Consider the following 22,324-nt stretch of genomic DNA (forward strand, 5'->3'; position numbering starts at 1 on the left):
GGCTACTACCTTGGAGGCTCCTCCAACACCACATTGCAAGACTTTTGTTATGTAACATGGCAAGGTGCTGGATGGCCAAAGGAGTTCTCCTGAGATAGCACTGCCTGAATCTCACTTTCCTGGCTGCAGCCCAATTGCAGCTACAGGCCCCCTGCTCACACAACCCCCGGGGCACAATATGCTCTGTGTGGGAGCCCCTTAAAAAGAAAATCTGAGTCCCCCATCCTCTAGGAAAAGAATGCAAATGCCCTTTGCCCAAATTTGGAAGAGATCAGTCATCAGGGAAAAGTCTCTTCATTGACAGCAGCCTTGGGGCAAACTTTAGCAACAGCTTTCTATTAGGGCAATACTGCTTCTACACTTCAACATCCCATGTTTGGGAGATTGGACATATATAGCTCGAGGATCAAATCATCACCTCTGCCTGCAACAGTATTAAATTCCAAGCCTCAAGGTATCAGGGAGTGCCCTGTGCCCCACAGCAAAATACAGACCACCAAGAACAGGGTCACAAGAAACTGACTTACTTGTATAGATGGATATGGAACTTCCTTCTCCTTCCGTCTCATTATCAGCTGCTACCACAAATATGGTGAATTTATACATTGTTCCAGGAATTAACTCAGTAATTTCTGCTTTGGGGTCACTGGATGTCACGTTCCTAATAGGAATATCTTTTGCAACCTCTATTCTGTATGTGTAGGAGTCAGAAGCCGTGTCATTCACCTTCCATGTTAAGTTGACAGAGGTCACCCCAACATATTCTGCCTGGAGATGAAGCACTGGGCTGGGCTCTGTGAAAGGCAAGACAATAATCTGTTAAGAGAGAAATAAAGGAAGAAGAACCACAGCCACATTTCCCTATTTCACATAGAATGAGCATCATTTGTAGCCAAGCAGCACTTTTACAGTACCAATGTCCGGTTTCAGACACTCACACTGTGGCACCTCTGGAAAAGCCACAGGAATTCTGGGGAACACTCTATTTCACTTCATATGCCAAAATTATTTGTTCCACAGTGGATTTGCAGACAGACACAGGTGGAAATCAAGGAAGGAAGTAGAGTGCAAGCTGATCTTGGTTTGTTAACTCAAAACTCTGTCTACGAGTGTTAATCTGAGACTTTCAGCCCAAACTCCCCCCAATATCAGCATAAAGAAATGGGCTGCTTGAGCAGGTGCAACAGTTGACACACATTGCTGTATCTGAAAGTCTGACTCATCAACTCCAGGCAGATAAGACTCACCTCAGGCAGCTTAGACAAGCTTATCTACTCAGTACCAGCTCCAGGACGCACTGCTACAAATTGCTTTGTGGGGGCGTTGCCTGTTCCCTTTGCATCTCAGAGCTACATACAAAAGAAACATGTCCACCTATTCATACCTCTGGTCTGGGAATAAAGTTCCATGGCACAAAGCCAATAAGATTGGCACCACACTCAATAATTTGGCCCTAGGCAGTGGGAGAGCCACAATCCTCAAGAAACTCAGGCCAGAGACACTGCAAAGAGCTCAAAGCAACCTTCAGGAACAAAAAGCCTCCATAACTCTGGCCACCAGATCCCTGCACACCATGTCTTTTGGTACAAGGTGTTATAACCCACTCTCAGAAGCTGTCAGGAATCTTATTCAGCCCTCAAGCATCTACAAAAAGTCATGCTGTTGTAGCAGCTGGATCTCTACACAGTCTTGAACAGCAATGCAGATGAAGTAACTGATTTACAGGCAACACATGCAAGCACAGAGACCATCTCAGATCTTTCTCCTTTTACCAAAGGCTGCTTAGCATTCATGCATACAGACACTTGGAGAAAACAACATCACAACCAGAAAGAAAATGAAGATGTAAATATAATACAAGAAAGCAGAGCAATTTGGTACAAATGCCATGTTTACTTGCAACCAAGAGGCACCATTTCCTTACTTGTATACAGGTCTTTGGTAATTTCTTCTCCCTCTGTCTGATTATCAGCTGCTACCGCAAATATGGTGAATTCATACATTGACCCAGGAATTAACTCAGTAATTTCTGCTTTGGGGCCACTGGATGTCACATTCTTAATAGGAGTATCTTTTGCAACCTTTATCCTGTACGTGTAGGAGTCAGAAGCCATGTCGTTCACCTCCCACGTTAAGTTGACAGAAGTCACCCCAACATATTCTGCCTGGAGATGAAGCACTGGGCTGGGCTCTGTGAAAGGCAAGACAATTTGTCTGAAAGGCAAGACAATTTGTCAACTGCAAGAACAGCTGCTCACAGGTGCACCCAGAATGAACAGAGGCACATCAGTACTTCACTCTCTTTGTATCTCTCATGGTTCAGAGTGCAGGAGCAGCCCAAGAATATCACAAGACAGTCTTGGAGGCTGCTGCACCAGTGAACAGCTATGAGAGAACCAAAGGCAAGTCAGAGTGTCATTCAACTCCTTTTAATATTCCAAAGGAGAAGCAGAGGTCACCACTGGACCACAGCTCCCAGGGCTTCCCTTGAGATCCAAAAGGTAAACAGGAAAGGTATATGTATGGTTGGCAGTGCAGGGAATTTTGCTTTGGCTGGTTAGTTTTTGGTTCAGTTTTTGTGGTGGATTTTTTTTTCACGGTGGGGGGTGGGGGGTTTAGGGGGAGTTTGGTGTTTAATAAACAAACAAACACCACAATTATGTTCCCTCTACACATTAATACCTCCTTCTTAGTATTCAACCCAGGTAAGGCTTGTATAAAATTCCAACCCTCAGGCAGGTGGGCAGAGCCACGTGCTGCACAGCAAAATAACAGACCACCAGGAACAAGCCTGCATGAAACTGACTTACTTGTATAGATGGCTATGGAACTTCCTTCTCCTTCCGTCTCATTATCAGCTGCTACCGCATATACGGTGAATTCATACATTGTCCCAGGAATTAATTCAGTAATTTCTGCTTTGGGGCCATTGGATGTCACATTCCTAATAGGAGTATCTTTTGCAACCTCTATCCTGTATGTGTAGGAGTCAGAAGCTGTGTCATTCACCTCCCATGTTAAGTTGACAGAGGTCACCCCAACATATTCTGCCTGGAGATGATGCACTGGGCTGGGCTCTGTGAAAGGCAAGACAACAATCTGTCAACCTGCAAGAACAGCTGCTCACTAGCACACCCAGAAGAATCACAGATACACCAGTACTTCACTCCTTTCCCACCACTCATGGTTCAGAGTGCTGGAGCAGCCCAACAACATCATCAGATTTCCTAGAGGCTGTTGTACCAGTGGGCAGCTACAAGAGAACTTAAGTCATTCTGAGTGGCACTTATTTTCCTTTGACACCCCAAAACATAAGCACAGACCTTCATTGTGACAGAACTCCCAAGGCTTCCCTTGGGAATCCAGAGGAGTGGACAAGAAAGCGATAGAGTAGCCTGGAATATTTCAGTTGGAAGGGTCCTGCAAATATCATCTAGTTCAACTGCCTGATCACTTCAGGTCTCACCAAAAGGTAAAACATATTAGGAGTATTGTGCAAATACCTCAAACAGACAGGCTTAGGGTATTGACCACCTTCCTAAGAAGCCTATTGCAGTGTTTGACCACTCTCTCAGTAAAGAAATGCTTCCAAATGTCAAGTCTAAACCTCCCCTGAGGCAGCTTTGAACTGTTCTCACACATCACATCACTAGATACAGGGAATAGAGATCAGCATCTCCCTTTTCACTTCCTCTCCTCAGGAAGCTGAAGAAAGCGATGGAGTCGCCTCTCAGCCTCCTTCAAACTAGACAAGCCCAAAGCCCTCAGCTGCTCCTCAGGACAGGCCTTCCAGCAGGTTGCTGCCCTCCTTAGCAGGCATTCAAGGACATTCATATCCTTCTTAAATTGTGGGGCCCAGAACTGCACCCAGTATGCTGGATGAGGCTGCAGAAATACTGAACACAGCAGGATAATCACTTATTTTGATGAGCTGATTCTACTGTGTTTGATGCACCCTGAGATGGGGTTTGCCCTCCTGGCTGCCAGGACTGTCCTGCTTCAACCAGCACCCCCAGATTCCTTTCTGCAGAGCTACTCTCCAGATACTCCTCGCCCAGTTTACATTTATGTTCAGTATTACTCTGTCACAGGTGCAAAACATGGCATTTGGACTTGTTAAATTTCCTTCCATTAATTACTGCCCAATGCTCCAATCTACCTAGATCCCTCTGGAAGGTCTCTAAGAATGCCAACAGCACCTTCCAGTTGGTATCATCAGCTAACTTGCTAATTTTGGATTCAACTCCTGCACCCATACCATTGATAAATATACTGAACAGCCAGATTAGGCTCCATGAATAAGACATCATATATATATGTGTGTATATGCGTGCATATAAAAAAAGCTTTATACTTTGGCCTTCAGGCAGTTAGGCAGAAGTCTGAGCTGTCCAGCAGAACACTGCTGCAAGAAACTATGACTTACTTGTATAGATGAGTCTGGACCTTCCTTCTCCTTCCGTCTCATTGTCAGCTGCTACTGCAAATACGGTGAATTCATACATTGTCCCAGGAATTAACTCAGTAATTTCTGCTCTGGGGCCACTGGATGTCACATTCTTAATAGGAATATCTTTTGCAACCTCTATCCTGTATGCGTAGGAGTCAGAAGCCATGTCATTCATCTCCCATGATAAGTTGACAGAGGTCACCCCAACACATTCTGCCTGGAGATGAAGCACTGGGCTGGGCTCTGTGAAAGGCAAAACAACAATCTGTCAGCCTGCAAGAACAGCTGCTCATGGGTGCACCAGTACTTCACTGTCTTCATATCACTCATGGTTCAGAGTGCAGGAGCAGCCCAATGACATCACCAGACTCCTGGAGGTTGCTGCGCCAGTGGGCAGCTAAAAGAGAACTGAAGACATGCCATTCTAAGTGGCAGTAATTTCCCTCTGACACCCCAAAGCAGAAGTGTAGGCCATCACTATGTCAGAACTCCCAGGGCATTTCCCCAGGGAATCCAGAGAGGTGAACAAGGAAGAGACCAGGATGGAGGGGAGGCAAGACAATTTAAAACAAACAAACAAACCCATCAGGCTTATGTTTCTGCTGTACCCTAACATCCCATTCTTTGTATATTGCCCAGATCAGCCTACAGAACCAAAATACATACACAATAGTATTGAATTGCAATCCTCACATAGGTAGGTAGAGCCCTGAGCTGAACACAAAAGTACAGACCACCAGAAACAGAGATGCAAATAACCGTGACTTACTTGTATACAACCTTAAGGGCACTCCTTCTGTCTCATTACCATCTAGTACTGGAAATACGATGAAACTGTACATTGTCCCAGGGATCAACTCAGTAATTTCTACTTCAGTACCACTGGACTTCAAGCTCTCTCTGACAGAGGTATCATTTCCATACTCTATTCTGTATGAGTTTGAAGCACTGTTGTTCACTAACCATGTTAAGATGACAGAAGTCATACCAACATATTTTGCTTTGAGATCATAAACTGGGCTGGACTCTGTCAAAGGGAAAAAATAAAAATCTTTTATCCTACAAGAATATTTGTTGACAAACATATAAAGCACTCTTCCCCCTGCCCTACCCGGGTCTTTTGTAAAACAGTCATCAGCCTGAGAAAATAATCAAGCCATCCTCTACTGCACTTGGCTACCTCTCCAAACTCCTCAAGTTTCTCTTCATCTCAAGGAGTAAAACTATCTAGGTGCAGCAGTGATTACTATGCTGCCTCAGCTGTGAACTTCATGCACAGTGCTGAGAAAGACTGGAACACACAACCTGCTGTTATTTTTTACTAAACTGTCTACCCCATAGAGAGAAGTTCTTCGAGCTGCAAGATTCACACACCTTTCCTCTCTAGGTACATGACCCAGCACACTCTGTTACTTATGCATTTCAAATCTATGCCACAGTGAGGTTGAACTGCTGAAGCTGTAACCTAAAAAGCTGTAATAAGGATGGAAGGGAGCCTAAGTCTAACATGAATAAAACTATTTCAAGGCCATGAGCCAAACACAGAGTGAAACTGTACTCCCAGTCAGCTGTGCAGATAGATTTCTTCAGCTCATTCTCTATTCCAGTAAAGCAGCTGGATCCACGCCCCTACAATGCTCTTTGCACTGTGGACTACAGTTCAGGCTTAAAATACTAACACAATACAGAAGTGCAAAACACCCTGAAGATTCACATCCCAGTCACATTTCAAAACACGTACGTGTTACATTGCTTCGATCACTTATTGTCCCATCAGGTAGTGACACAGCCCTGATTGATCTTCCACCTCCATAGGCTTTGCTCCCGCTTGCAGAGTTTACTGACAAATTATCATTACTACTGGTTCCTGGTTCTGCAGTTACATTTTTTGAGCTGCACTCCTCAGTGCCTGAAAGAAGAACACCAAATAATAAGTCTCTTTACTGTTCACAGAACTAGACAGATATCACTTTTATAGATACTGTGCACAGATCCGCAGTCACTTCTGATCTCCCAGTTTGTTCTACAGAAATTTCACTGTGCATTTCCTAGTTCTACCTTTTAATTTCAGTGAGATGATTTTAATTAGATTAAGGGATTGTCACATTATTTCAGTCATTCACTGGCACTACATACAGTTTGGATGAAAGCTACCATGATCTGCTCTTTTCAGTGCAGTTTTGTTTGAAAGAATTTAAAAAACTTGCAGCTGCTTTCTGTATGTTTTCTTCATGTATTATCAGAAGCTTTGTTTAGCCTGGAACAGCGATTTTGTCTCTTCCTACCAGCACATGAGCAAAAAAGTTCTCATAGTCCTGCAGTGTGTTTCCACAAGTAAGGATCAGACATGGTGTATCTACAGTAAGAAACTTTACATTGACGTAGTGCAGCCCAAAGAGTGAAGAGGGCTGATTCAGACTCTAAAATTTAAAGCTAACACATGTGTGTCTGATGTTCAATATTAAGGTAGAACTTATCTGCATATACTTTCAGAAATTTCTGCTACATGAAAACTTGTCATCTTGGCCAGTACAGCAGCTCTAGACTCACTTCAGAAAATCCTTAAAAGCATCACTTTGGGCAGCTTTTTGTTATGGGGTTTGCTTGATTTGGATTGCCTATAGGTATATTTTCCCATCTTTCTAAGCACATTATACCTGTACTTGACTTTACCAGAACTCTTTACAAACTGAAAAGGAAAGGAGTTAAAGTACAGATTTATATCTTTAAATATCCTTAAATGCATTGCAGGAATTATGGTCACTAAAATAACCAAGTCTACATTTTTAACTACCATTCCTAAAAATTCTTTTCAGGAAGTTGGTTGCTGGTTGTTTTTTTGTTTCTTTGTTTGTATTTTTTGGTTTGTTTTTTTTGTTTTTGTTGTTGTGTGGGCGTGGGTTTGGGTTTTTTTAAATACTTGCTGATACAGTCTGATCTTTTTAAAAGAAATTAAGATAATGAGAGTTACATAAAAAAATAAAAAGCAAGCCACAGAATGATACTTACAGTCAATTGTGCATCTGACCTGGAAAACAGAAATAAATAATAGAAATTAAAACTTTAAAACTACCAGAAGTTCAAATAAAAAAGAAAAAGGGACTGGTTTAATTAAGATGGGGGATTAGAGGGGGAGAAATCAGTTTTTAGAAGTCCAGACTTTTCAAGCTGCAAAAGAGATACCTAAAAACCTGCTAACATAACTCCAAAAATATACCAAACTATTAGAGAAAAAAGACTATTTTTAAAACTAGTTTATTTTGTCACAAAAAAAAGTTTGAATACATAAGCTAGTTATTTTGCACATATCAATTCAAAAGCCAAACCTGTAAGATCTTAGTCAAAAGACAGTTTAGTTAGCACCTTTGACACCATCCTACCAAAAAATGGCAAATACCAATTAGATATTTTTCATTAATAAGACTTTTCCTTTCATTGTATTGTTGTATAAACTTTATTATTTCTCACAAAAGAGTATTTTGCTTCAGAGAATGCAAACTCAATGTAGTCAAAGTTCAAAATACTTAGTTACATAATCTGAAATGTAATTTATAGGTGTGCATTTATCTGTAATCCATCAGCAGTTGCCATTTACCTGCAGCCTGAACCTACTCTGCTAGTAATACAGACCATCACACCAGATTTTGCTCTGAGGATGATTTTTAGTCTTACAACTTCCTACTTTTACTTTGGAATAGTCATTCTCTTCCTCTTTATGTGTGAATTCACCCCAAAATTGTCAACTTAGTATGCCTCCAGGGGCACCACAAAATACTTCTTAAAGGAGTGAAATAAAAGCCCCAGACTGATATCTGCAGGCGCTTGAGAGGATAACCGTGATTTCTTGGGATTCCTGTAGCCGGTTGATGCCAGCTGACTGCAGCAGCCACTTCTGTCATGTAACAAACAGATTACTGCAGCCATTGTATCAAGGATTAAATACAATGATTCACCTTGCAAACCTACACATGACAAGGCAAAAACAAGCACACAGAGGTAAGCACCCCAAGGACAGGCAGGTTCCCCGTGTGGTGCTGGAGATCCACAGGTCACAGTGCCTTGTGCCAGGGTGACCTGTAGACACGCAACATTTCTGCCCATGCACCTCTGGGTCTGGTTTTGACACCGTGGTGGGTATAGGCAGAAGCAGTCATTTATCTGAAGCACTTGAAACTCTCATTTTCTATTTCCCCATTTTCTTAAATTCTTAGCTGTTTGTGCAATTTCATGAGCTAACTCAAAATAAGCAGCTGTATCACAACAATGCTTGAATCCCAAATCATTTGCCCTGTCTCCCACTCACATGTTGCTGGTGCCACAAGTAGCTCCAGGAGCAGCAGCACCTGGTGCCACAAGCACAGGCCCAAGCAGTCCCTTAAAAAGTAGTCAGAAGATAACATTAAATCTTGTTCTCCAAATGATAGACTAAAAAAAGGACTCTCCACAAAGAAGAGGCAGGCCACCTGATCAGAGACAACACTAGAAGCAACCTGTCCAGCTTTACAGCAAGGAGAAGAGCAGCAGAAACAAGCTCCAAGTGGAGAGACATCCTTCCAGCCTGTGATGGTCTCAGCACCACAGCAAGAAGAGTTTGGGCACACTTCCTAGGCAAAAAAGCACTTGCAAGCACCAAACACCCAATTCCTGGTTTTCTCTAGCACAGCCGTATGGAGAACTCGGCACACAACAGACATGTCATGGGACACGGATGTTCTGTGTACAAGCCCAAGGCTTCTCCTCAACCTTCTGAATTTTTGAGAGCTCAGCCAAACTGCAAGGCTATAAAGAGGTGAGGAAACATTTGTCTCCACTCAGGTCAAGCATCCTTCTGTTTTCTTTCACAAAGTGGCTGAGGAAAGGCAGGAAAGCACTACCATGTAGCAGTCAGAGCAGAAGCGCTGTGTGGAAACAGCTGCTGAATGCAAGAGGTGAGATTCCCTGAAACGCAGGGCAATCCAACAGCAAAGCCAAAAGGGTGTTTTATTTATTAAGAAAGAGAAATTGAAAAAAGAACAGAAACAAGTAATGCCACAGGACTAAGAAACAGTGATTTCTGCAGCCCTACAAACAAAGAAGCAAGAGACTGACATGGTTCACAACCTGTCATTCAGATACCTTCTTTTCTGAAAAACTACCTGAATATGAACTTTCTGATCTCCTCCTCCCTAAATTTTGAGTTCAGGGGCACAGCATCCTTCCTGAACAGCAGGAGCAACAGTTGTCATGTGACTGTGAAACAGGTATGCCACCACCAAGTCTTTTGCACCCCTCCTTTATCACCCCATTTCTTCCCTGCCAGCTCAAACAAGGAGCATGTTGATTCCTGTTTTATGGTCACCTGATCTAATGGCAAATCATGCCCAGCTGCTAGAGACTTGGCTGTATTGTCACATGTGGGTTTTGTTAAGGATGCTCAAACAACAAAAGGAAAGTTATGCTAAAATTCCTGTCACATGATGTATGAACAGCTTCCCATCATCCCATTGCTCATCACACACTCTGGCAATACTCCCTCACATCACCCCTCTGACTTTCCAAAGGCCTATGTGCAAACAAAATTCAAAAAACCACACGTAACAGGCAGGCCTCCTTGTGAAACCCAAAACCACACAAAACAAATGATCCCATTCCCAAGAGTCAGCCTGCCTGACTCAGTCATTCCATGCTGTATTTTTCAACATCAGCCGTGAACCAAACTGTTGTCCTGCCTTATGTGAGAATTTATAATCATTTAATAAGAATTTATACAGAGGATATTTATTAGAGAATTTATTTCAGAGGATATTTGCACTGAACACCTGATTCTCCTTGTGTTTGCATCTAATATATCATAAGCCCTGCCATCGCTGCGTTTCTTTTTCAAAGACACAAATCCCTATTTTTCATATATACAGTTTGGTAATTTTTTAACTTTTGTGGAACTTTGAGTAGGGGCGGAACATTCCTCTCCAAGAAAACACAGCAAAATGCTGACCATTTCAATTGAAAAACAGGAGAAACGTTTATACACAAAGGCATCACTGTCAGTATGATGGTAAGTGAATCTTTTCATGTGTCACACAGCAATGCTTAGTGCCTGATCAAAGGCTGCACGTTCCAGAGGAGCTGAGGAACTCACCTGCACTTGCACAAGGTCTGTCCTGTGCTCCTTAATGTGTGCAGCTTATTACTGACCAGGAGTTGGTGGTGTGTAATATACGAAGAATTCAGCTTCATCCTCCTCAGGTATACACTGGGTTGCCTAACCGAGGAATTATTATTAGTCTCACAAGGCAATCTTACTGAGGGAGAAGTCAGACATGTTGCAGGAAAACTTCAAAAATTTTAAGCGACTGAGAAGCCCAAGTCCTACTGATATGCATCAGAGGCATAAGACAATAGTGCCTCCCTTTCTATTAGCTGCAAGTCTTCAGGGCAGCTTGGCTCTGCTGCCAAACTCTACTCTCTAATGACATTAGGGTTCCTGAACTGGGGAAAACCCTTGTGCACAGTAGTCCTCCTGCGTGGGGTGCTCCAGTTTTCAAAACAAACAGCGTGGTTTGATTCATGTAAATACAAGGTTAAGAAGCTGACTAAACAGTCAAAGTGAGCACACCAAAAATCCTAGCCAAAAAAAGACCTTAACCACAAATCCTTTCCGAGAACACCACTTGAGGTTACAGCTTACTATTTCTTGTGTGCTCATCAGTGTGTGCCTTGTGACTCAGATGAAAAAAAAACCCAGGAAATTAATCACAACTCTCTCAAAGCTAATGATCTTTCAAGTGTGCACCTTCAGATCTTATCTTCTCCATCCACCCATCCTCTCAGGTTTGGAGGAGTTCCACAAAAATACAAAGCTATCACAGTGGTCTTCAAATTGCTTCTCAATACCCTTTCACAAAAGCAACAGCACAATTAAGATCACTACCCCAAGTAAGACCGATCGCACACCTTTTTTCCCCCTGCTCTGTCCACCTACCATTAGCTGTCCCACACCACAACTATGCGCTTCAGGACAAGCCACCACACAGCAACCATCATGATGGTTTTAAGACTCCAGGCTTGGCTTTGCTGATGCTCAGTCACCACCACGCAGCCAACAAACATTAACCAGCAAAGACTTAGTAACCTGGCCACTTCCAAACCCCTCTGTCACCTCTGGCATTTCATACTTAGCATAGACTTATTCAGAAAGCATTGCCACAGAAAGCTTTTATTCAAGGTCACACAAGTAAGTGCAAATTAAACACTGGAATGCCACTGGGAAGCCCCGCAGTAATGGAAGTGGGATTGCCCAGGTATTGCATCCACAGACTGATAAGCTTTCCAACACTTACTGATTTCCTAGGAGTTTTAAGGTATTGACTGCTATTTCAGCTGGGGACATCTTCCCACTTCCGTGAGAGTGTGAAGTCCAAATCAGCAGGTAGTGACATCTTCCCGCAGGAAGACAGAATACATTTTGGAAGATGAAATGTTTCTGTCTCTTGCACCCCATCTCCTGGCTGTTTCATCTCATTCACTTCAATATAATTTCCAAATTAATGAAGCTTCTAGCATTACAACGCTGGGCAAGAAAAAACAGATCACGTGAATAGGGGCAAAAAATACATGCTTAGACTTGTATGAACCTAGTTCAAGTAATATGCCCTAGTCAGGCAATTTGTGGATTTTGGAGTGCAAAACATACGATACAGGAAAATGAATTAAAATATAAGTGGGTAATATACTGCCCTATTTTCTAATTTCTTCATAATATATCATAAATCTTCAAGTGCAAATAATTTATCTGCATTTACACAGAAAGCTTCAAGCACAAATCATTATACTAATACAAAATGCAGAGAAATTCACACAGAATCATCAAGGTTGAAAAAGACCTTCAAGATCATCTAATCCAACTGTCAACCCAGCACCATCATAATCACCCTTAAACCAAGGGTCACATCTGGACAATTCCTGAATATTCTGGAGATGGTGACTCTACCACTTGCCAGGGCAAATTATACAATGCCTGACCACTCTTTCAGTGATTTTTTTTCCTAATAACTAATCTGAAACTTCCCAATGCAAGTTAAGGCCATATTTTCTTGTCATTTGACTTGACACATGGCAGAAGAGTCTGACCCCCACCTCACTACCACCTCCTTTAAGGTAGTTGTAACATTGCACTGAGGTCACCTCTGAGCCTCATTTTCTCAAGGCTAAACAAAACCAGTTTCTTCAGCCTTTAATTTGCAAAATTAAAGATACCCAAGTCAAGAAAGAAAATCAGGTGCTTTCCCCTCTATTTACCATACAAAAAAAAAAAAAAGACAAGGTGGAGTAAGTCTGCTTGCTGTGGGTCTGCTAAGCTAACAGGTCACTTTCCAATTTCAGTGGCATTTGTAAACACTTAACCCTCCTGTATCAGGTCCTTAGTACTAGAAGGAGGAAATAATCAACAGAAGGCTAAGTCAGAAGCTAACATTTAATTATATAGTTTCATTGAAGACTCAGGACTTGGGTTTGGATCTCCCCCCCCCCCCCCCCCCCCAGTGTGTATTTACTCTGCTCAATTCATTTTAACAGTAATCCACAAATAGTCTTCTTTATTATTATTATTCAAATTAACTCCAGATTATCTCAATGATATGATGCATTCACTTCCACTGAAAAATAGAAAATATGCTGTGGCAAATGTAAGCTCCACCTGTTTTCCCTCTGGTCTCTCAGGCAGGTACTCAAAGCCCATACACAAAATACCGTTTCATGGAATGTTTGGTGTAAGTGGGTTTATCCTGGGGTGAAAAGCCTGTAATTTTAGAAGCAATGTACTAAGTTTTCTGCAAGATATTTGCAGTCTTCTGTTCTTTTAGCCCGAAATGAGCAGCTCTGCTAATGAGACTGCATAGGACCAGATGGAGATCCAGAACTCAGAAGAAAGAAACACGAACTGATGTTTGTTAACTGGGTGGGGCTGGACCCTCTTAGGCCACCATGTTGTGGTAGGAAGATACGCAAAGCCCGGAAGAAATCAACAGCCATACAGGCTATTTTGAGCTATTATGCCATTATGTGAGAGGGGAAAGACTATTTCCGCTTTGCATGTATTTCTATTTTACCCGTGACATTTCTAAATTCTGCCTTCCCTGAAGCAAGATTTCCTCCAAAGAGAGACCAAATATAATTTTTCCCACTGGCTTTTACGAAAACAGATGAGGAGATTCTGGTTTCCACAGCATCTCCAGTAAAAATGTTGTGGAAGACAAAGCCTTGCAGGAATGCCAAGATGAGACACCAGATGAAAACCTGTGATGAAATACATGGAGCAAGTTCTTTCTTCCTCTGCTGATTTTTGTCAAAGTTTTACCTACATCTGCTTTTCAGATGGCTAACCTAGGAGCAAGGAGTTTTCTGGACAACATATCCAAAATAAAGAGAAAAATATAGAAGGGATCTCATCTGAATTGTACCTGTTAGATTTGTTCTCCTTCCTGAACACTACCTTCACAGAAATATTTCTCAGATAAGTTTTCCTGTGGTTTGGTACAAGGAAGTGATTCACCTACCTGTGCACATATAAAACACAGAAGCAACAGAGATACCTAAGACCAAACAGCAGAGATTTTGGTAGGAAATGGGCTGACAACAGGCCCAGACACCAAACACAATAACTGCATTGCAACTAATAGCTCTCTCACCACTGATCCTAGGAAACACCATTAGGCTTAATTCCAATGACTTCCAGATCAAACTTTCGTATAAAACCTCTCCATTGCAACCCAGTATTAGTTCTCTGCCTCCAGGTCCTCATTAATTACAGGCAGTAGGTGCTGCAAACCACCTCACAGTAGAGTAGGATCACTCCAACTGAGGAAACAACAAAACTTCATCCCAGAGAAAGGCTGAAAAGTTTCAACGACTTTAAATAATTTGTATAACACAGTAGGTTGGACATTACAAAGACAATCCTGCTGAAGGACTTTATAAAGAGAACAGTCTGCTTATTTGACAATGGCAACAAGTAATATTTAAAACAACTACTTACTAAACACCCGAAATTGTTATCCTGCTCAAGTTACGTGTCATACTGACATGGCTGGAACTGCAGCTGGATGTGCAAGAGCAATGTCTGAACTGAAAAATGTCCTCTTTTAAGAGGAACTTTTAGTTAACATTGCCAGTCATTTCCTTCCAAAACTAAGGGAAGCATCAACCTTTATTTTATGTGAACAAGCCACATTCCTGCATGTAAGTCAAGAGCACTATTTTTTCACTCTGAGTCATTACTCAGGCACACCCTGGAAGGAGGAGGATTCAATGAAAAAAAAAATTAGAAAAGGAGAGAAAAGAAAAAAATGGCCTGGTGGCAATGACACAACACTAACTGTCACCAAGTCAGCAGGGTTGGCCACCCAGGCACCACGGAAAACACACACCAGAGCCAGCAGCCGCCTGGCCTTTGTGGCACAGTCATGAAAGTGAGCAGCATTTCCTGACAGAGCCCAATTTCAGATCTGCTTAGCTGAGTGCAATTGGGACTCTCAAGTTTCTCTCTTATGACAAGTAGATTTGCCAGAACTCTGGACTCTGTAGAGTCTTTGCTCAGGGAAGTGTTAAAAGATACTTTACAAGGAACATAACATCGAGCTGGATTTGGTTTGAGAGTTTTCCAGATAAAACCTGTCATGAAGGGATTTTAAAGCTTACACAAAAGCTCAAGGACAGTATCAAGAAAGATTATTTATACTGACGATGAGGACCAAATTTCTGATCTATGACACTCTGTGAAAGCCTTCAAGCTTGCTCACACTGAGCTCAAAACTGTCTGGTTAAATAGAAAATCCTCTTTCTGTGGCAGTCCTGGCACTGTACGTGATGGCTTTGCTCTTTCCTGCCTTCATTCTACACTTTTTTTAGGAAAGTTAATCTTTTTGCTTTTACCAGGGGCAAAACTTCCTAATTTAAAAAGCAATGAGGTATGCAGCTGGGAGAAACCAGTCTGTGACCACTGCCTGACACAGAGACCTCTTGGGCTAACCTTCATCTCCTCCTTCATGCTCTGTTTCCGTTTATTACCATTTATTTATACTCCTTCAGCACATTCAGTTCTACATCTGTGTAAAATGCTCCACTCGAATCCAAATAAGTTATCTGTACGGCACTGCCCTTGCCCCGTATCTGGGTAAATCTACCCAAAGTGAGGGAGAAAAGCAATCCTTCCCATCTCCAAACAGTAGCTCTGGTTGGGTAATGCAGTTTGAAACCACTAGAGGCCCCAGTAAAACCATCAACTTCAGCCCCAGTGACTAACCAGGGAAATACGACTGAATTCCCATGAAATTGGACATTCTGCAAAGTACAAGGTTAAGGATGACCACGTTGGATCGTAAAGTGTGATGTAGGTGTAAACACAGGTCAGATACAGATTGTGGGAGATAAAGACACCACTTTGAGGTGCCTTGGGCAGGCTCAGTGCACCTTCAAGCATCACAAACCTGTCATGAGGGAAGTAATTTCATACAATAAATTACTGGCTGGACCTTAGAATTTCTTCACAGTGCTTATTTACTACATATCACATCTTCACCTGCCTTGGTTTGTAGTGAATCTACACTTTTTGATAGGACCTAAAAGCAAAGTAGCATTTGAGTCTCCAAAACAAATGCAAATTGCCTTATAGCAAAAGATGTGATGTCAGACCTTTTCCAGCTCTAAACTAAGCCACAGATCTGGCTGATCCGCAATGATCAGATCATCACAAACACAAACAATTTGATTAAACCATGTATTCCCATATACTGTTTTCACATAGCAACATGGGGCTGAAGGGATACCCTTGAGGTTTGCCTGCAACTGTCAGCCCATTTAATCCTTTAATGAATTTAAACTGTAGTAAAAGACAAATGGACTGCAAGCACTCAAACCATGTAGTAGTACTCCTGGGAGGGAACAAAAGATCTCATTGTAAAGCTCCAGTAAGTTCATCTAGGGCTCTGGTAGTCTCTCTTTTCCTCCTCTTTGAACAGAAGCTGAATAGAAGTAGGAATGAGAATTGGCTCTGCCATCACCCCATCACCAGGCTCTCCTCTATGAATACACTGAGGCTGCATGAGAAGTTATTCACTGACAACAACATGGGCTCTCTCTCATTTACCAGTCAATAGACATGTCTATCAATGGTCAACTTCATGGCCATCTGGAAGGACTGGTTATGGAGGAAAAGGTTTGGATGATGGCAGGGTCAGAACCAGAGATCAACCTGACACTGCAGCCTGACCAGCTGCAAAATTTTTTTTTTCCTAGAAAAAAAACATCCATGGCTTCTTTCTACTTCCAAGACACATGAAGGAGTTCCTGATGATCTGTATATTTGGCTTAGCTCTGATACAGATCAAACAGCTAGTAGCTCATTTCAAACTCTTATATTTAAGAGGAAGATGTTTACATTATTTATTAGCAGTCCTGAAACATGTTCATTTCAAATAAATTACATGTTATGGCAATGTGCAGTGTTTGCTCAGCCTTGTACATCACTTAAAAAAAAAAAAAACATAGAAAGCTTTCAAAGCTAGGAGTCAATTTTCCCAACATTTTGGGTTTTGCTTGCTTAGAGTAGTAGTATCACTGATGTGGCTTCCAATAGCTTTTGCTATTTCCATACAATTATGGATTTTCCTCTACCTATACTACAACCAGAATACAAAAGAATACCTCTTTCTTTTGCATGGTCTTGACAGACAAGTCCAAAGTTTTCATAAAAGATTACTGGAAATAACCTTTTAAAAAACCACAATTAAATGAAAGAGAAATAACCCTTAAATTTGCCCAATTTCATCCAAACTTGTGTTACCACTAAATGAATACCCACTACCAGTGTATTTAATGGTGAAGCACAACTATTTCAATCAGTTCACTTCCACTTGATGATGGTTCTTACAAATTTTAAGCATGTAATATTTTAAAAAGAAAATTTCTCTACAAGCTCTGTTTCTGAATACACATATATACATATTTTTACACAGGCAGACTCCTGATTAATAGACTGCTTTGTCAAAATACATGAAATGAACTTTGAAGTTTTATAAGAAGTACCAGTACACTATTAAGAATGGTTGTGTCACACAGCCCTCCACAGCATTTGACAGTGTTAACCTAATGAAAAATCAGAAAGGAGCAGCAACAAGTGCAGTATCACCCTCCAAGCACTTTGGCAGGTTCTCACTTTGGCAGTCTGTAGTACCAACTAGTGCCTCAACTGTGGCCAAGAAGTGAGATATTAAAAAGTACTAATACTAGTCAGGCATTGACTTTGCAGAAGAGACTTGGGGTAGGGAAGGGCTTCACTGGTGTTTTTGTTTTTCCTATCTATGCTATTAACCTTTTTAGTCCAATATTTTTTTTAAAACTTATTTGGGACAGTTAGAAATTCAAATGGAGGGATGTCCCCCAGGTATCCTCAACGTAATTTAGGCAGCCTCTCTTAATACTTACATACAAAATAGCAGGATGAAAGGTCAGTAGCAGGTACTACAAGCAATCACAACTCTTCACCCTTCCTCTTCATTTCTGCTGCATCTTCAACAACACACTAGGAATTCCTTCAATTAATTATTCTTTGACTTAAACTGAAAGTCACAAGTGTAGATTTGATTTTACTTAACCCGAATTGTATGTTCAATGCCTTTGAAGATGTATTCTCTTTGGTCCTCTGTCCTCAACAGACCACACACATGAAAACTCAAAGTAATCACTGCTTCTCTGGAAGGTTTCTAATCTTGAACCAATTTATAGAAACTGTTTTCCTGCACCACTGCAAAATGCCTGAGAAACCATGAAGGACAAGAACTTTATGATTCATACACATACAGGTTTATATGTCTATCATATTAAAGATGAAACAATGCCTACAACAAAAAAAATGCTAAGCATTTCCAACCAAGATAATAACAAATGGCAGTAAAACATTTCCAAATCAAACACATTTCTTTCTGGCTTGATGTTCAGTGTTTAATTTTTTTATACTTTTCAATAGCTATAGCATAACAACTCTATCTTATTCAGTGTGGAAACAAGCACATACCCAAAACCAGCTAGCTAGAGAACATTCACTGCTATTATTTATTTGCTAAAAACACCAAACAAACAAAACCAATGCTCTCCCTCCAAAACCAGCACCCTCTCACCCCTCCACCACCCTCTGCCCCTCCTCCCCCCCCCAAAAAAAAAACAACACCCAAATTAAAAAACCAAACCCAAACCCAAACCAAACCAAACCACAAACAGGTAAGGCTATGAAAAACAGTCCTCAAGTATTGCATTAAAACATACCTAGTCCACAAATGGAACTTTGATATATCTGCTAAAAATATGCTTGTAAAGTTTCTTGTCTGCATGTTTAAGGCTGACTAGTACCAAACCTTTGAATAGAAAAATGTGTCTGTATGTTTGGAGCAAAAGATTTGGAGAATGTTAGAGGAGAAACCCTTAAGTTCATTGTGGTGCAGTTTTACCATGCACACATGGCACAAAGCTTCATCTTCCCACTCAAATACTAAAGCTACATGAAACGAGCTTTAAGACAAAGATCAGACTAAGTCCTCTGTGCCTTCTGTCATATTTTATGTGCATGTCACAGAAGGCTAAGTCATTTACTGTACTTGCTCATGTAATAGCCAGATTTCCCTCAGATTAGTGGGATAACATACATATTTATAACTACCTATAAACTGCTGCTTGCCAACAGTAGAGCCTGTAAAGCAGCACTGTAAAATGCAAACCTTAAATGCTCTGCACCACACTGCTAGGTGAGATCTTCTTAGGTCTTTAAAGTCAGCACAACAAAAATTACATGCCAACTCGGACTGTTGAGTCAGAAATCAAAGTCCTGAATCAGATGACCTTTGCTACCTGCCACATGGCTGTTCACCTGCATGGAATCTACAGGTAGAGGAGAAAGATAAGAGTGAAGAGGAAGATAATTGCATTCCAGCTGCTAAAACCTTGTTATCTCACATCATTTAATTTATTAGGTTTTCCAGACTTTCACATCACCTTCCCTGAACTGCTCTCTTAGCGGCCTTGGGCTCTTTTGCCACCTTCAAATAAGGGTTAAAACAAGAGTGAGTGAGAAGCTGGATTCGTTTGCACCTCTTCTGCCTCTAACAGAGACAGTCAAAATATCACAGAGTTATATAATGCAGACAGAAATGTGACCACCTGAGGAACAGGTTTGAGTATAGAATGTAAAACACCTATGAGAATGATCACATACCAGAACAAAGTAGTGAATCCTTCACAGGCTGTGGCAGCCTTTCATCTCTAGGAGATACTATTTTATCACTCCTTATAGCAACTACATTATAGCAGTTCAACTGCAGAAAACAAACTAACAAGAAAAAGCACTTTGGAACAACTTGCCTTATCGGCAGGAGATGCCAGCAGAGGTTGATCGACAACCCTGCAGGGTTTGATTTGCCTGGCAGAACCTCCACCCTGTGTTTCAGCATCAACAAGAAGGCATCTTGCAGGCACTGACTGGGAAGAGTTTCATAAAGATGAAAGACTCTGCTCAGAAGACACATACAAATGAGACCAAAGGCACACCAAGCCAAGTAGAACTAAAGACTACTGTTCACTGCCCCCAGACTGCCCAGTGAAAAGCTAAAAGACTTTTCAAAGGACTGAGAAACACATTAACTTGAATACACTAGTGCAGACAAGGCCCTAGTTTAGAAAGATGCCTGATCCATCACCTGACTCAAGCTATGAAAATGGAACTGTACCCGCAGACTTTCTTTCTGTCAAGGGAATACCATGTATTGGGACACATGAGCCTCCAGATGCCAAAAGGCATGAAGGTAGATTGTCTAGACAACCCCTAAGGTCTGAACATCTCTATAAAGATATTTTCTTTTTTTTTTTCCTAGTGATATATCCCATCTGGATGACTCAGTACCTTTTAAAATCCACTGTTATAGCACATTCTTCCCTACCCCATACAGTGGTTTTTATGCCTACACTGCTTCTAACAGAAACTGCATGTTGTGAAGTGTGTGTTCAGAACCTGTGTTAAATGCAGAGTTGAAGATTTAGAGCCCAGCCCCTGCTCTGTCTCCCAAAGACACTTACCACAGCACATTCCTTACAAGTAAAGCAAACAAACAGAAAAGTGCTTGGTTGACTAAGCAGCTTCCTCCTTGTTTGATAACAAAGGAGAGACCAGCAAGTGTGTGCTCCTGCACAGTTACCCAGGGCTTCAGATGCAGGCAGCCAAAAAGATAAACTCTGATCATATAGGACATTGTTGCACGTAAGAGGGAAGACACAGCATCACTCGTGTCTCAAGATCAACCAAAACCATAAGACCATAAATAAGCCGTTCAAATCCTCCCCTGCAAACCAACTAGAATGCCTTATTAGGGGATTAGCTCTAAAATCAGGAACATGTTTAGAGAAAAACTTTTTCAAATTAAAGCATTCTACAAGAAGCAAATAGATAGGATTTGTAGGTGGAAAAAAACCCTTTGTACTGAATATACTCAAACAACTACGTTTCTTTAGAGAATAAGAGAACACCAAGTTACCTACTTTCATTCATTCAAACAATATTATGGTAACAGGAATGCAACACCAACAGAGACAACCTAAGCACAGAAAAAACCACAAGAACTACCTTTTTACTGACAGAAGTCAGCCCAGGGATAACCTCGTACTGAAAGGTGCAAGTACTACAATATAAGACAATAATGAAATGGAAAAGTCTCTGGTAACATCTGTAATTGTTTTGACCCAACATCTACCACTGAATATTTCTTAGCCAATTGCTCAGAAACTGAAGTTAGATGATATGACTTATCAGAATTTAACCCTCATATTTAAATGAAAGAAAACAAATTGCACTTATGGTACTGTTAACTCACTCAAAGCATTTGCACTGCAGGTTAACCAAAAGTGTCTCATCTGAATTACAGTCTTTGTACCCTACAATTGAACTACCCATACTGAAGACTGTACAGTGAAACAACTGAAAAAGCAGATAGTATTTTATTTTTTCTACTTTTTATCCTGATTTAACTAGAATCGCATCCTGAAAGATATTTCCAGTTTTTCTAATATCCCTCTTATCCCATTTCAACATACACTGTGTGAAGATCCTCCATCCCAAATATTATCACAGTAACATTTTAAGCTCTTACATTGTTCTTTTATATATCTCTCCCATGTCACATTAACATTTAATGTAGCTATCAATTCTTAGTTCCTATAATAAGCAACCCACAAAGTTTCTTTCACTAATTTTATTAGTATAAATTTTATTGCAATTCCTCCAACAGAATGCAGTGTATTTATAGCAACTCCCAGAAAAGTTGGGTGTAAATGGTGGCTCAGTCACCCCAGAAACAGTATCTGCATAGCTACCCAAAATAGACCCAAAGCATCCTTTTCCAACTGACCTGATCCTCTGCAGAAACAACCTTTCCAATAAAGCACCAGAGCTTCCTCCCTTCATTTCAAACAACAAACAGATGCCCATGATGCACAACAGCAGTGAATGAGTTTAAAATGTATAATAGTTTCCTCTATTATTACAAAGTTTATGTTGCCTCTTAGATATCTTGTGTTACCATATGAACTAGTTCCTTCTATTGCAGTACCAGAGCTCTTGGTGCAAAGCTGTCTTTTTAAAGTTCTGGGTTTATATAAAAAAAACCCAACAAGAAACAAATAAAAGCCTTCCCTTGATTGTGAGAATCAGGTTTGCTTATTGGCCAAACTGCAACTACACTGCTCACAGGCCCAAAGACTTTGTAACAGTAAAGAAACAGGCCTAGCAAATTTTAACATTGTTGTTTCTGGATGGAAGGGGTTTTTTTCCCTTGCTCAATCATTTAATCATTAAGAAACATA

The 22,324-nt window shown here is 41.0% G+C and overlaps 1 protein-coding gene across 2 annotated transcripts in view; it reads right to left on the reverse strand.

Annotated features, from left to right (window-relative positions):
* Nucleotides 1–22,324, reverse strand: part of PTPRJ (protein tyrosine phosphatase receptor type J) — a 72,396-nt gene that overhangs the window by 18,241 nt on the left and 31,831 nt on the right. For both annotated transcript variants that reach the window (XM_071558838.1, XM_071558837.1), the window contains exons 2-8: nt 7,460–7,478; nt 6,192–6,359; nt 5,220–5,477; nt 4,427–4,693; nt 2,811–3,077; nt 1,925–2,191; nt 528–794 (exon numbers count right to left, since the gene is read on the reverse strand). In XM_071558838.1, coding sequence (XP_071414939.1) covers nt 528–794; nt 1,925–2,191; nt 2,811–3,077; nt 4,427–4,693; nt 5,220–5,477; nt 6,192–6,359; nt 7,460–7,478 — 1,513 coding nt within the window. The remainder of the gene's footprint in view (nt 1–527; nt 795–1,924; nt 2,192–2,810; nt 3,078–4,426; nt 4,694–5,219; nt 5,478–6,191; nt 6,360–7,459; nt 7,479–22,324) is intronic.

The sequence above is a fragment of the Pithys albifrons genome, chromosome 6, assembly GCF_047495875.1.
Source record: "Pithys albifrons albifrons isolate INPA30051 chromosome 6, PitAlb_v1, whole genome shotgun sequence".
Classification (NCBI taxonomy): Eukaryota; Metazoa; Chordata; class Aves; order Passeriformes; family Thamnophilidae; genus Pithys; species Pithys albifrons.